At 52.0% G+C, this 15,530-nt stretch overlaps 1 protein-coding gene across 3 annotated transcripts in view; it reads right to left on the bottom strand.

Annotated features, from left to right (window-relative positions):
• Positions 1–13,077, bottom strand: part of LOC147012424 (TOM1-like protein 2) — a 49,092-nt gene extending 36,015 nt beyond the window's left edge. For 2 of the 3 annotated variants that reach the window (XM_085856633.1, XM_085856635.1), the window contains exons 1-5: positions 12,819–13,076; positions 9,987–10,149; positions 7,551–7,635; positions 7,363–7,441; positions 1,985–2,134 (exon numbers count right to left, since the gene is read on the bottom strand). In XM_085856633.1, coding sequence (XP_085712759.1) covers positions 1,985–2,134; positions 7,363–7,441; positions 7,551–7,635; positions 9,987–10,050 — 378 coding nt within the window. In that variant the 5' untranslated portion in view covers positions 10,051–10,149; positions 12,819–13,076. Of the gene's footprint in view, positions 1–1,984; positions 2,135–7,362; positions 7,442–7,550; positions 7,636–9,986; positions 10,150–12,818 lie in introns of all 3 variants that reach the window. The other variant, XM_085856634.1, reaches the window with a different exon arrangement.
• Between the last annotated feature and the right edge of the window lie 2,453 nt (positions 13,078–15,530).

Raw genomic sequence — 15,530 nt, 5'->3', positions numbered from 1 at the left:
AGTTGGTTCGAACTGGAGTGAAAGAAATGGTTCGATTGGTTCTTGGCGAAGATGCAGCTCACAAACACTTAGCAGTCTCCCTTTCAAAACACCACCATCCAAAGGAGAATTGGTGGCGTTTCATGGGACCTGAAAAACCAGATTGTGGACAAAATCAAAGCATCCCCTCTCTCTGCTATTCAGCTCGAGTCGACTGATGTCATAGTGATCCCAGTGGCTGGTTTTTGTCGCTACCTATTCAAAGGTGACATCAAGGAGGAAATCCTTTTTTTTGCCACAACCTTGAAATGACAACCCAAGCTCATGATGTAATGGATGTGCTTTCCATCCATTACTGTTTTGAGTTGGAAAAATGTCGGATGAATCACAACTGATGGAGCCCCGCCAATGCTTGGATGAAGATCTGGTTTCCAAACCATGGTCAAAACTAAAGCTCCAAGTGCAGTGGGTGTCCACCATTGCATTCATCGAGAAGTTCTGGCTTCGAAATCGCTGCCTCCTGAGTTGAATGCATTTTTCAAGAGCATTGCCAAAGTGGTGAACTATGTGAAGACTTCTGCATTGAACACTCGACTTTTCAAACAGCCTTGTGACGATATGGATTTGAAGCAACACCAACCTGCTCTGTTTTTACTGCAGTCAGATGGTTGTCTGCTGGCAAGTTCTCATATCGGTTCTTCATCCTTCGGAGGGAAGTCAAGATGTTTCTTGAAGTTGAAGGAAAACATGAGTTACTGGCCTACTTCCAACTCTGCCAAACCGACATCGTTGATCTTTAATCAGTTGAATTTGCAGCTGCAAGGAAATTGTCCCACACAGACTTCGTCCGTGCTTTTCTTGAAAGTGCATTTGCCCAGGAAGAGAGTGGTCCAGGGAAACCTTCTCACGCTTCCCTGCTTGAAAGAGCTCGCCAATGGTGAACTCCCCGACGTCGCATCCACAGAAATTACAGACCACCTTGTCCAGCTCGAAGACGAGTTCCAAAGACATTTCCCCAACCGAAATCCCCAAGATGCCTTGTTGACGAGAAACCACTTTCTGTGTGATGTTGACGATACTCCAGAAGATGTACAAGAGAGGTTCTTGGAACTCCTTGACGATTCAACGGCCGGCGATGTCTTGTAACTGAAGTCAATGAAAGAGTTCTGGTGTTTGATGATGGAACCTTATCCGAAAACCAGTGACGAAAACCATCCTTTGGCCGTTTTCTTCAACATACCTCTGTGATGGTGGTTTGTCAATCTTGCCGATTCAAACCAAATCGAGGAACAAGTTGTTTGTGGAAGATGACCTGTGATGTGTTTTGGCAGTCACAGAGGCACGATTTCATGAGCTGATTATGAACGAGCATGTTCAGAAATCACATTAAGTCTGTGAGCAAGTACTTGTTTTTATTTGATACCGATCGATTAGTGTACACAAAATAGCTTTCGATGACGAGCTATACGCTTCTCCGTGTTTGACTTGAAATGATCTCGACATGCGACGACCCTGTTTAGTTATAACCAACAGTTCAGTTCATACATGTGGGTGAAATGACAACAAAGTTTTTCAGCTTGATGAATGAATACTTGATTATTTGTGATTGATCATTTAAATAATTACATTATTTATGATTATGATTAAAGTAAACAAATCAAAGTAAATGTTGCACCAGAGCACATGTTCAGAGCATAACCTCATGGCGAATTGTCCATCGGTAATATTATGGTGAAACAGGAAGGGGTCCACAGGTGCACAGGATGGTCAAGAACAAACTATGCCAAAAATGTTGGGAAGCAGTGATCTTGCTGACGATTCACAGCTGCCTCGTTTCCTTCGCATTCTCCCTCTGTGCTCCAACAACCCCTAACCAACAGCTCTTAATTGTGGATCAGCATACACAATTGGCATTCAAAAAGGTCTCATCTAATGTACAGGAAAACCTCCCGGTCTTACTCCGGAGTTCGCCACAAACTAACAACCCCTGGTGCTGTGGCCTCACCTGTATGAGACCCAGAACTTTATCCTGCACATCCACAGGCAAGCCCAATTTGGGCTGAATGAGTCGCACAAGGATGCTTTCCACAAACTCTTGGTTGGCCACCAGAAGGTGTATCCGACGGCCGCAGTTTTTCACACACGTCTCGAGGACCTGCACAGAAGGTCATTCGAGGGAGAATCAAAAATACGAGTTTTTATTTTTATACAATGTCGAGGCTCGAATGAGAGCGAACACACAGAACGTACAACAAGGGGAGCAGGAGACAGGAGGAGCGGGAGAGGGGAAGGAAAAAACAGTGGGGAACAGAGACATGAGGAGATCTGTGGAAGGGAGAGGGATGGGGCGGGGAACACGAGGGAAACAAGATGGACATTACAGGCACTCTCGGGTCCTTACACGACGGGCACTCTCGGGACCTCACACGACGGGCACTCTCGGGACCTCACACGACGGGCACTCTCGGGACCTCACACGACGGGCACTCTCGGGACCTCACACGACGGGCACTCTCGGGACCTGACACGACGGGCACTCTCGGGACCTCACACGACGGGCACTCTCGGGACCTGACACGACGGGCACTCTCGGGACCTGACACGACGGGCACTCTCGGGACCTGACACGACGGGCACTCTCGGGACCTGACACGACGGGCACTCTCGGGACCTGACACGACGGGCACTCTCGGGTCCTTACACGACGGGCACTCTCGGGTCCTTACACGACGGGCACTCTCGGGACCTCACACGACGGGCACTCTCGGGACCTCACACGACGGGCACTCTCGGGACCTCACACGACGGGCACTCTCGGGACCTCACACGACGGGCACTCTCGGGACCTCACACGACGGGCACTCTCGGGACCTGACACGACGGGCACTCTCGGGACCTGACACGACGGGCACTCTCGGGACCTGACACGACGGGCACTCTCGGGACCTCACACGACGGGCACTCTCGGGACCTCACAGGACGGGCACTCTCGGGACCTCACAGGACGGGCACTCTCGGGACCTCACAGGACGGGCACTCTCGGGACCTCACACGACGGGCACTCTCGGGACCTCACACGACGGGCACTCTCGGGACCTCACACGACGGGCACTCTCGGGACCTCACACGACGGGCACTCTCGGGACCTCACACGACGGGCACTCTCGGGACCTGACACGACGGGCACTCTCGGGACCTGACACGACGGGCACTCTCGGGACCTGACACGACGGGCACTCTCGGGACCTGACACGACGGGCACTCTCGGGACCTGACACGACGGGCACTCTCGGGACCTGACACGACGGGCACTCTCGGGTCCTTACACCACGGGCACTCTCGGGTCCTTACACCACGGGCACTCTCGGGTCCTTACACCACGGGCACTCTCGGGTCCTTACACCACGGGCACTCTCGGGTCCTTACACCACGGGCACTCTCGGGTCCTTACACCACGGGCACTCTCGGGTCCTTACACCACGGGCACTCTCGGGTCCTTACACCACGGGCACTCTCGGGTCCTGACACCACGGGCACTCTCGGGACCTGACACCACGGGCACTCTCGGGACCTGACACCACGGGCACTCTCGGGACCTGACACCACGGGCACTCTCGGTGCCTCACACGACGGGCACTCTCGGGACCTGACACGACGGGCACTCTCGGGACCTGACACGACGGGCACTCTCGGGTCCTTACACCACGGGCACTCTCGGGTCCTTACACCACGGGCACTCTCGGGTCCTTACACCACGGGCACTCTCGGGTCCTTACACCACGGGCACTCTCGGGTCCTTACACCACGGGCACTCTCGGGTCCTTACACCACGGGCACTCTCGGGTCCTTACACCACGGGCACTCTCGGGTCCTTACACCACGGGCACTCTCGGGTCCTTACACCACGGGCACTCTCGGGTCCTTACACCACGGGCACTCTCGGGTCCTTACACCACGGGCACTCTCGGGTCCTTACACCACGGGCACTCTCGGGTCCTTACACCACGGGCACTCTCGGGTCCTTACACCACGGGCACTCTCGGGTCCTTACACCACGGGCACTCTCGGGTCCTTACACCACGGGCACTCTCGGGTCCTTACACCACGGGCACTCTCGGGTCCTTACACCACGGGCACTCTCGGGTCCTTACACCACGGCACTCTCGGGTCCTTACACCACGGCACTCTCGGGTCCTTACACCACAGGCACTCTCGGGTCCTTACACCACAGGCACTCTCGGGTCCTTACACCACAGGCACTCTCGGGTCCTTACACCACAGGCACTCTCGGGTCCTTACACCACAGGCACTCTCGGGTCCTTACACCACAGGCACTCTCGGGTCCTTACACCACAGGCACTCTCGGGTCCTTACACCACAGGCACTCTCGGGTCCTTACACCACAGGCACTCTCGGGTCCTTACACCACAGGCACTCTCGGGTCCTTACACCACAGGCACTCTCGGGTCCTTACACCACAGGCACTCTCGGGTCCTTACACCACAGGCACTCTCGGGTCCTTACACCACAGGCACTCTCGGGTCCTTACACCACAGGCACTCTCGGGTCCTTACACCACAGGCACTCTCGGGTCCTTACACCACAGGCACTCTCGGGTCCTTACACGACAGGCACTCTCGGGTCCTTACACGACAGGCACTCTCGGGTCCTTACACGACAGGCACTCTCGGGTCCTTACACGACAGGCACTCTCGGGTCCTTACACGACAGGCACTCTCGGGTCCTTACACGACAGGCACTCTCGGGTCCTTACACGACAGGCACTCTCAGGTCCTTACACCACAGGAACTTTCAGGTCCTTACATGACAGGGACTTTCAGGTCCTTACATGACAGGGACTTTCATGTCCTTACATGACAGGCACTCTCAGGTCCTTACACCACAGGCACTCTCAGGTCCTTACATGACAGGGACTTTCAGGTCCTTACATGACAGGGACTTTCAGGTCCTTACACGACAGGGACTTTCATGTCCTTACATGACAGGCACTTTCAGGTCCTTACACGAGAGGAACTTTCAGGACGAAAAGCAGGGAATTTAAAGTCGGTGGGTTTGGGGTGGATTAATGGGGGTAGAAAAGATCATGGTTTTGGAAGGGGGAAGAAAAGATATGGTGGTGAACAGGTGTTTTGAAGACCTTGAGGGAAGAGGGGGATTGAAGAGAGTGTGGGAGTTTGTTCCAAAAGTGGGGAAAAAAATAGAAATGAAAGAGTGAAGGTGAGCAGAGTTCACACAAACAAAAATGAAATGGAATGGAAAACCAGTCTCCATAGGAAAGTCATCGTATATTTGGTACCCTCGTGGAACCGGCCCCTCGCACGATACGTACCGATAAGGGTCCTTATGATGCAAGGTGGTCACAATTCAACATGTAAAAATAAATGTGCAGGTTGGCTAGAACATAAGTCTGAAGGTGTATCACAAGAGATAGTTTGGGATATTTAGTCAAAATTGCAAATTAATTGAACAGCTGGCTTTTCATATGAAGCACAGGACTGCAGGTAGCATCATTTGCTGGGTGTGCACCTGTGCCGTTGATGCACTGTCCCTGATAGATTAGAGAAGGAACTTACAATTTGGTTCAGGGTGCCGGCGATAAATCGCCAACTATTTGTGACCACGCACGCACACACGCACACACGCACACACGCACACACACACGCACGCACGCACGCACGCACGCACACACGCACGCACACACACACACACACACCCTTGTGGGCCCCATGACGATCATGGTTCCGTTTTTGAGGCAATGTTTTTATGGCTGAATGCCCTTCTTGACACCAACCCTTTAGTCGCCTCTCACGACATGCAGGGATACGGTGTACCTATTCTAACAGGGAAACACACCGGGACCAGTACACTGGTACTCATTTTGCCGACCTCGGAAGGATGACAGGTTGAGTCGACCTCACCTGGTCTTAATTCAGCAGCCAACAGGGCTCGAACTCAGGACCTAAGGATCCCAAGCTGGCCACCCTAACCATGAAGCCAACACCAGGCTTACTTGTGAAGGACATCGTGCGATCTTTAACGTCCACCAACTAATGCTTGCAGAAGGGACGTCCGGCTTAAGGTCCATCCATAGGACGGACTAGACGGGTGAGAGGTGAGTGTGTATACCTCTAGGCGATCCTACGAGCCCGTTTAATGTCTCCTTCAAAGACAACAGACAGGCACATGAGCAATGACACATACTGTCAGTTGAACTCTTCATTGTAAAAGCTCAAAACTGAAGCTTTATGACTATCAATGGGTTTTAATACACCAGCAATATGACCTCCACCATCTCATGGTGCAGGAACTATAATACGAAGTGTATAAAAAGCATTGCTACTAACATCATCAGAAATGAAAGACAAAGACAAAGAAAGAAAGAGAAAGAGAAAGAGAAAGAGGTTTTGGGGGAGTGAGTGCAGAATTTCAGTTCTGGATTGGTCGGTGGAGCTGACTCACTGCATTGTAATCCGGGAACAATGGTAGTTCATATCCTGACTCCAATGGGAAGGCTGCATCAAACCACGCAGCGTTTTCTATGCTGTGACATTACAGTAGTTCCTAACGTCACGTGATGGGGCTGGCAGGATAGCTTAGAGGTATGAGCGCGCACCTTTACGTTCGAATCCCAACACAGATATAAACTTCCACCCTGGTATTTTGTGTGCAGGTGATAGATACATTGACGTTTAAGCCGTCCAGCGGATGGACGTTAAGCTGGCAGCATTGATCACTGGTGGACACTTTTACGACCAGTCCTCTGCAAAGAGAAGTTGAGTTATGGGCAGCATGTTGGAACAAATTACAACTGCCTGTCCCGACTGACTGCTGTGAAACAACGTCAAACGACCCAACCATAACGCACGGTTGACATTGAGCAGCACCGACGCTTTGTGGAGAGTACGGTACGTTTGATTGATTGAATGCCCTGTGAAAGAACGTGATACGTAAGCTTTTCCTTTCCAATCAAAACTAAAACAAACTAGAAGGGCCATCGGGAGAGAGTATACCTCCGCCACGTAATGCCTGATCCGCGAGAACATATCGGGCCCAACACACGTTTGAAATATCATGCTATATATCGTTTTTGGCCCAATCTCTCTACGGTGAGGAATCGCTTTGTAAATTAAATAATTCTCGTATCCAGATCCGGATTCGGATCTTCACCAAAATCGAATCAAAGTGTCCTTGCCACACACACAACGTGCCCACCGAGTTTCATCCGGATCCGGATCCATCCACAACTCTTTGAGACACACACACACACACACACACACACACACACACACACACACACACACACACACACACACACACACACACACACACACACACACACACCCTGAGCCTCGTCTCACCCACCGTGAGAGCCAGGATCACTTCCTTGGGGTTCTTGTTCCCATTTAACCGTTTCCTTATGGCCTTCACAGCATCTCTGGGGCTAACGAGAGAGAGAGGGGGGGGGGGCAATGGCGCGGCGGTCACACGAGCGGAACTAGTACGGGCTAACGGTGCCTATTTTGAACTGAGAACGATGCAAATCCACTCACCCTTCCTCAGTCTCGTTGATGATGTCACAAATCTCCATAATAAGGTTCCAATCCTCACATGGTGAAGCACCATTGGTTGCTTTCTCTGCAAACAAGTGTAACAGTCAGTTTGAATCGGCTATGAACTGGGCCACTTTCGACCCAGAGTCAAAAAGTGACAACCACAAGGTTAACACGGAGCTCAGATTTGAATCACAAAGAGAACAGTTAAACAACAGAACACAGTCACCATTGTCAGAACATTATGATTTTATAAACTGAGCAGGGACCTGCAGAACCTCCACGGTAAAAGCCCTCGCTTGAGAGAATACCACATCGTTATTTGGGCAGTGTATGGGCAACAGACTGCTGCCTCACTTGCCGCTGAAAAACAAAACAAAACAAACAACTTGGCTTGAAGCAAACACATTTACAGTCCAAATTCTAAAGGTCAGGTTGGCTTGGGCCAAGTCGGGCCTTGGTCTTTCCGACAACGAATGTCTCAGGTGAGTCACTCCAGATTGAGCCATCTTTGGACAAGGACGATCCGTGAAACCAGTCCTCGAGGGAAGAGTGGGAATGAGGTCCACAAATTGGAGAAGCTGGTTTATGGAAGTTTAACCAGGAGGGTTTTGCTGGAAGAACGTGCGCATCGTGAAGGATCTGGAGAGGGTCGGAGAATCGGAGGGCTGAGAGAGGACAAGGAGCTAGACCGGAGTAAAGCCCACGTGTCCTCAAAGCCTGCTCTTCTGCTCTTGCTCACCCTCTCTCTGTTCTATTCACCCTCTCATTTGCTCAAGGTCATCTGCCATCTGCTTGGAAATCAGCAAACATCACTGCCCTGCACAAAAAAGGTGCAAAAACAGATCCCTGCAACTACAGAACAATTGGCCTTCTCCCAATCATCAACAAAGTTATGGAATCCATCATCGATTCAGACATTAAATCCTTCCTCTTCTCCAATGGCTTTATTTCCAATCATCAATTTGGTTTCAGACCAGGTCACTCTACCCTGGATAAGCTGCTTCTGCTCTCCCAACAATGGATAGAGGTCCTCAATGCCAGACATGAAATCAGAGCCCTATCCCTGGACATATTGCTTTTGACACAGTCTGGCACCCTGTCCTGCTCACCAAACTCTCTTCCCATGGTGTCCAAGACCACCTCCACTCATGGCTCGCAGACTTCCTCTCCTGTCGCAGTCAACGTGTGGCCCTAAATGGAGTTCTTTCATCCCCTCTTCCTGTCCAGGCTGGAGTTCCTCAAGGTAGCGTTCTGGGCCCTGTTCTTTTTCTGGTTTTCATCAATGATCTCTCCAACTCTGGAAAATCCTCTATATCTCTTTGCTGATGACTCCACCCTCTGCCGTACCATCGGTCATCCCTCAGACCAGCAAGCAGCAGCTTCTTCGCTCACTGCAGTTCTGGATAAAATCACAAACTGGTCCAACACGTGGAACATGTCTTTCAATCCAGACAAATCTCACACTCTCACTATGTCTCTCCAAAATGACCGTTTAGAAAAAACCCCCATCCCCTTTCTTAACAATCCTCTGGAAGAAGTCCTTTCTTTCAAGCTCCTGGGTCTCACTATCTGCCATGACCTTTCCTGGGAAAGCCACATTTCAAACCTCGCCTACAAAGCCAGTCGCCGACTGGGAATCCTCCATAGTGCAAAGCCCTTCCTCGGCTCACCTGAGCTCCTGACCACTTGCAAAGCTTTCGTCCGCAGCCTGATGGAGTACTGCTCTCCCCTCTTGGTTGGTGCTTCTGCCTCCCACCTGTCTCGGCTTCACGCTGTGGAAACCAGGGCATTTCGGATAATTGGTATCTCCCGCAATGAGGCTGAGTCTTTGGGCCTCTCACTCATTCACCGCAGGCTGGTCGGTGGTCTTACTGTCTTCTACCATCTCCTCTCCAGCCTCGCCCCCCCCCTTGCTCTCTCTGTGATTTGTCCCCACCATATTTCCACAGGGCGCTCAAGGTCCACCAACACCCCCCTTCTGGTAAAACTACCAAAATCACGAATCACTGTTCACCTTCACCCTTTCATTCCTCTTTTTTTCCCACCTTTGAAATAAACACCCTCACTCTGTTCAATCCCATTCTTCCCTCCAGGCCTTCAAACAGCTGTTCACCACCACCTCTTATCGTCCCCCATCCAAATCCTCGATCTTTTCTACCCCCGTTAATCCACCCAAACCCACCTCCTTCAAATTCCCTGCTTTCCTTACTGAAAGTCCCTGTAATATCCATCTTGTATTCCCTATGTTCCCCGCCGCATCCCTCTCCATTCCACAGATCTCCTAATGTCTCTGTTCCCCACTGTTTTGTCCTTCCCACTCCCGCCCCTCGTCTCATGCCCCCCCTTGCTGTGCGGTGTGTGTTAGCTCTCACACGAGCCTCGACAAGGTAAACAATTTTTTTTTAAAAGGTCATAAACGGAGAGACCACCGACCTGCCGGTGCTCCAACAAGGTCCAGATTCCAGGACACACACGAGAGGCTGGACCACCAGCCCATAGGGGAGAGCAGTACTCCATTCAGGCTTCAGAGATGGACAAAGGGCCTTTCAGGTGGATTTTAATTTAAATGGTGGTTTGAGTGGGGAGATCATTCCACCTATAATGACAAGTTTTTTTATCAACAAGGTATTTTGAAGATTTTTTCATTGAAACACCACAAATTCAGATTGTGCAATAAAACAAACAATAATAATAATAATAATAATAATAATAATAATAATAATAATAATAATAATAATAATCTCCAGCTGTTCATAAAAATGGCAATATTACGGCGTTTGAACATTAAAAGGTCCGTGTGATGGATCCCATGACAGGGTTTGGCGAAATGATTAGAGTCCCGTGCTCAACTTCACCATGGCGATAGGTGAGCGAGCGTCTTGTGCGGGTGAGCAAGGGTCCCGTGCGGGTTAGCGAGCGTCCCGTGCGGGTGAGCGAGCGTCCCGTGCGGGTGAGCGAGCGTCCCGTGCGGGTGAGCGAGCGTCCCGTGCGGGTGAGCGAGCGTCCCGTGCGGGTGAGCGAGCGTCCCGTGCGGGTGAGCGAGCGTCCCGTGCGGGTGAGCGAGCGTCCCGTGCGGGTGAGCGAGCGTCCCGTGCGGGTGAGCGAGCGTCCCGTGCGGGTGAGCGAGCGTCCCGTGCGGGTGAGCGAGCGTCCCGTGCGGGTGAGCGAGCGTCCCGTGCGGGTGAGCGAGCGTCCCGTGCGGGTGAGCGAGCGTCCCGTGCGGGTGAGCGAGCGTCCCGTGCGGGTGAGCGAGCGTCCCGTGCGGGTGAGCGAGCGTCCCGTGCGGGTGAGCGAGCGTCCCGTGCGGGTGAGCGAGCGTCCCGTGCGGGTGAGCGAGCGTCCCGTGCGGGTGAGCGAGCGTCCCGTGCGGGTGAGCGAGCGTCCCGTGCGGGTGAGCGAGCGTCCCGTGCGGGTGAGCGAGCGTCCCGTGCGGGTGAGCGAGCGTCCCGTGCGGGTGAGCGAGCGTCCCGTGCGGGTGAGCGAGCGTCCCGTGCGGGTGAGCGAGCGTCCCGTGCGGGTGAGCGAGCGTCCCGTGCGGGTGAGCGAGCGTCCCGTGCGGGTGAGCGAGCGTCCCGTGCGGGTGAGCGAGCGTCCCGTGCGGGTGAGCGAGCGTCCCGTGCGGGTGACCGAGCGTCCCGTGCGGGTGACCGAGCGTCCCGTGCGGGTGAGCGAGCGTCCCGTGCGGGTGAGCGAGCGTCCCGTGCGGGTGAGCGAGCGTCCCGTGCGGGTGAGCATGCCTGCACTTTACATCATGTAGAGCATGTTCTCGCAGCACCATCCCCACTGTTTAAAACTACACAGTTGAAGAACAGGTTGTTGCAGGTCCTCCACAGCCGATGAGTGCACTCTGTTCACGGTGTCACCACTCGGACCTCTTCATTCGCTCCAATTGTCAGCTCTCGAATCACCATATTTACGGACGTAATAAATCAAGAGATTTCCTCCTTGTATCGAAGTACGTATTTCGCAGGTACGAGTACGATTTACCTTTAACACGTTTCCTTGGAAAGTGCAGGGGGTGCAGGGAAGGGTAAGGGGGTGCTGCGGTGGTAGGGGGTGCAGGGAGGGGTAAGGGGATGCAGGGAGGGGTAAGGGGATGCAGGGAGGGGTAAGGGGATGCAGGGAAGGGTCGGGGGTGCAGGGGCGGTAAGGGGGTGCAGGGAGGGGTAAGGGGATGCGGGGGGTAAGGGGGTGCAGCGGTGGTGGGGGTGCAGGGAGGGGTAGGGGTTCAGGGGCGCTAGGGGGTGCAGGAGTGGTAAGGGGGTGGTAAGGGGGTGTAGCGGTGGTGGGGGGAGCAGGGAGGAGTAGGGGGTGCAGAGGCAGTACGGGGTGCAGGGGGTAAGGGGGTGCAGGGGGGAGTAAGGGGGTGCAGGGAGGGGTAAGGGGTGGTAAGGGGTGCAGCGGTGGTGGGGGGTGCAGGGAGGGGTAGGGGGTTCAGGGGTGCTAGGGGGTGCAGGGAGGGGTAGGGGTGCAGGGCGGTACGGTGGTGCAGGGGGTAAGGGGGTGCAGGGGCGGTAAGGGGGTGGTAAGGGGTGCAGCGGTGGTGGGGGTGCAGGGAGGGATAGGGGGTGCAGGGGGGTAAGGGGGTGCAGGGGGTAAGGGGGTGCAGGGGCGGTAAGGGGGTGGTAAGGGGTGCAGCGGTGGTGGGGTGCAGGGACGGGTAGGGGGTGCAGGGGGGTAAGGGGGCGGTACGGGGTGCAGGGGGTAAGGGGTGCAGGGGGTAAGGGGGTGCAGGGGGTAAGGGGGTGCAGGGGGGTAAGGGGGTGCAGGGGGGGTAAGGGGGTGCAGGGGGGGTAAGGGGGTGCAGGGGGGTAAGGGGGTGCAGGGAGAGCATTATAAAATACGCGGATACATCCACAGGGTGGGGATCACAATGAGGTCACGTGCCCCCCTCCCACACAATGTTAGTCACGTGGTCACAGCTCCATCGTCCAGCGGAGGAATCGAACAGGTCACATTGGGACGGTTTGTGACTCCTCACGAGGTTTTATCCCTCGGATCGTTTCCTTCCACCCTCAGGTTTGTGTTCGAGTCCCACCGGGCCCGCCCACCATGAACAAACACGTCCGAGGGAAACTGAACATCACCAGAGACGTCATCAAGTTTTGCAGACACGGGACAATCATTTTGTGTTCCATCTTGTACTACAGGACGGACGCGGCTGTGAGACATCGACATCAAGGTACAGACACGCTGTAGCACAGAAGAAACACCCTCGGCTCCACAGACCAGCGTCCAGACGGCGACCGCACGCCCAGTACCCACCGACTCGCTGGCCAGCGGGAGAGCCGAACGCTCCTATCATCAGGAAGGCCATTGCTGCGCAAACACCCGATCCTCCTCGAATTCGGCCTTAACGCAGTGAGACGGCAGAAGGCGAGAGGAGACCTCGCGATTCTTAACCGCCCTCAGAGCATTCACACTTTGTAGAAGTTCGGCCGGACACGAGCAGAGAAAACTTCCGCGTTATCTGACGCGGGAGCGGCGAACAACACAAAAACTGGGTGTGGCTGGGGAGCTTGAGCTAATGGGCGGAGTCTGGAGTGGGCGGGGCTGAGAATCCTTGGTGAGCCAATCGGCGGGGTCTGGAGTGGGTGGGGCTTGAGCGAATGGGGGAGGCGCCAAATGGACCAGCCTGAGAAAACCGCATCTGAGCTCATGGGCGGGGCTGAAAAGATTGCCCAGCGATTGGGTGGGAGCCGTAGTTAGGGGCGGAGCCTAAAACTCCCTCGTGAACGCACCGGTGAAACATGGAACGTGTATCAGGGGGTTTAGACAGAGAAAATGAGAACAATTCACAACTTCGTGTGACCCTTCTTTTTTAAAGCCGTTGTGACATTTCATCTCTTCTTCAACACAAGGACACGCAAGAAAATTAGGCGCCGGAGGAGGCCATCATGCCTGTGCCACATCAACACCAGACCGATTTCCATATTAAAAACAATAAAAACTAGAGGGGGAGCACTCGGGAGAGTGCAAAACCTCCGCCGCCAAGACTGCTGGGTCACTCACGTGAACCTTATATCTTATTCATTAAATGATGTCAACAATGCTGACAATTATAGTTCTTTTCTCCATTTTTTTTTGGGGGGGGGGGGATTGGAAATCACTTAAAACATGAAGAAATGCAAAAAAAAAAAAATCGAAATTTTGTTGAAAAAAAAGTTGCAAAAATTTTTTTTCTCTAACAATTTTTTTGGGGGGGTTGGAAATCACTTAAAACATGTAGAAATGCCAAAAAACGTTTTCTTTTTTGGGGGGGTAACAATTTTTTTGGGGGGGTTGGAAATGACTTAAAACATGTAAAAATGCAAAAAAAAATTTTTCTCAAACAATTTTTTTGGGGGGGGTTGGAAATCACTTAAAATATGTAGAAATACAAAAAAAAACAATTTTTCTCTAACAATTTTTTTTGGGGGGGGGGGTTGGAAATCACTTAAAACATGAAGAAATGCAAAAAAATATATATATTTTTCTCAAAATTTTTTTTTTGGGGGGGGGGGGAAGTCCAAAATTTAATGGCATGATCCTTGGACCATACCTAACCCCCCACCAAGTTTGGTCGAGGAGTTTTTCCGTAATACTGTTCACAAACAAACAAGCAGTCATAGACTGGTACTTACGAAATCTTCAACTTGACCTCTGACCTTGTCTAATAAAAGCTGTCTCCAGAGAAGGTAGCGACGTAAACCAGAAGTTTCTACGATGATTCTGTATCAAACCATCAAAAATCGTAACATCGACCAAAGCAAAAATCTCCATTTCTCCACGCAATTATACCTTAACGTAACTCAACGACGCGTCTGCTCGAGCGCACTGCATCATGGGACGACCCGTCGAGTGAAACATTTTTTATACAATCTTAAAACGTCTCCAAAACATCCGATTTTTTACCAGAATTTCTACAACCGAGTTTTAAGCGTCCTAAGCGATCGCAAAAACTGAAGACAAAATTAAAATTGAAGTTAAAATGAACTCGTAACGTCGAGCGAAGCAAAAATACTCCATTTCTCTCCGTGAATTTACGGAATTACGTTTGACCTCACTATGACCTTGACCTTTGACCAAAATCTAATCAGCATTAGCCATCACCCTCCTGAATCACGTGGTGTAATTTGACATTGGGAGCTTCTTCCGTTCTCGAGTTATCGTGCCTACAAACAAACAAACAAGCAGTCATAGACTGGTACTTACGAAATCGTCAACTTGACCTCTGACCTTGTCTAATCAAAGCTGTCTCTTGAGAAGGTAGCGACACAAACCAGGAGTTTCTACGATGATTCTGTGCCAAACAATGAAAAATCGAATGTTTTGGATGTTTGACCTCACTGTGACCTTGACCTTTGACCGATTTTGACCAAAATCTAATCAGTGCGAGCCACCACCCTCCTGAATCACGTGGTGTAATTTGACATTGGAATCTTCTTCCGTTCTCGAGTTATCATTTTTTGGATGTTTGACCTCACTGTGACCTTGACCTTTGACCAAAATATAATCAGCACCAGCCATCACCCTCCTGAATCACGTGGTGTAATTTGACATTGGTAGCTCCTTCCGTTCTCGAGTTATCGTGCCTACAAACAAACAAACAAACAAACAAGCAGTCATAGACTGGTACTTACGATATCGTCAACTTGACCTCTGACCTTGTCTCATAAAAGCTGTCTCTGGAGAAGGTAGCGATGCAAACCAGAAGTTTCTACAATGATTCTGTACCAAACCATCAAAAATCGAATGTTTGACCTCACTGTGACCTTGACCTTTGACCGATTTTGACCAAAATCTAATCAGCGCTAGCCATCACCCTCCTGAATCACGTGGTGTAATTTGACATTGGTAGCTTCTTCCTTTCTCGAGTTATCTGTACCAAACCATCAAAAATCGAATGTTTTGGATGTTTGACCTCACTGTGACCTTGACCTTTGACCGATTTTGACCAAAATCTAAGCAGCACTAGCCATCACCCTCCTGAATCAC

Source organism: Eptatretus burgeri, chromosome 15 (assembly GCF_056783735.1).
Source record: "Eptatretus burgeri isolate ZD-2024b chromosome 15, Ebu_testis_v1, whole genome shotgun sequence".
Lineage (NCBI taxonomy): Eukaryota > Metazoa > Chordata > Myxini > Myxiniformes > Myxinidae > Eptatretus > Eptatretus burgeri.
The sequence above is the reverse complement of the archived record's forward strand: the minus strand, read 5'-3'. Positions and strand labels throughout refer to the sequence as shown.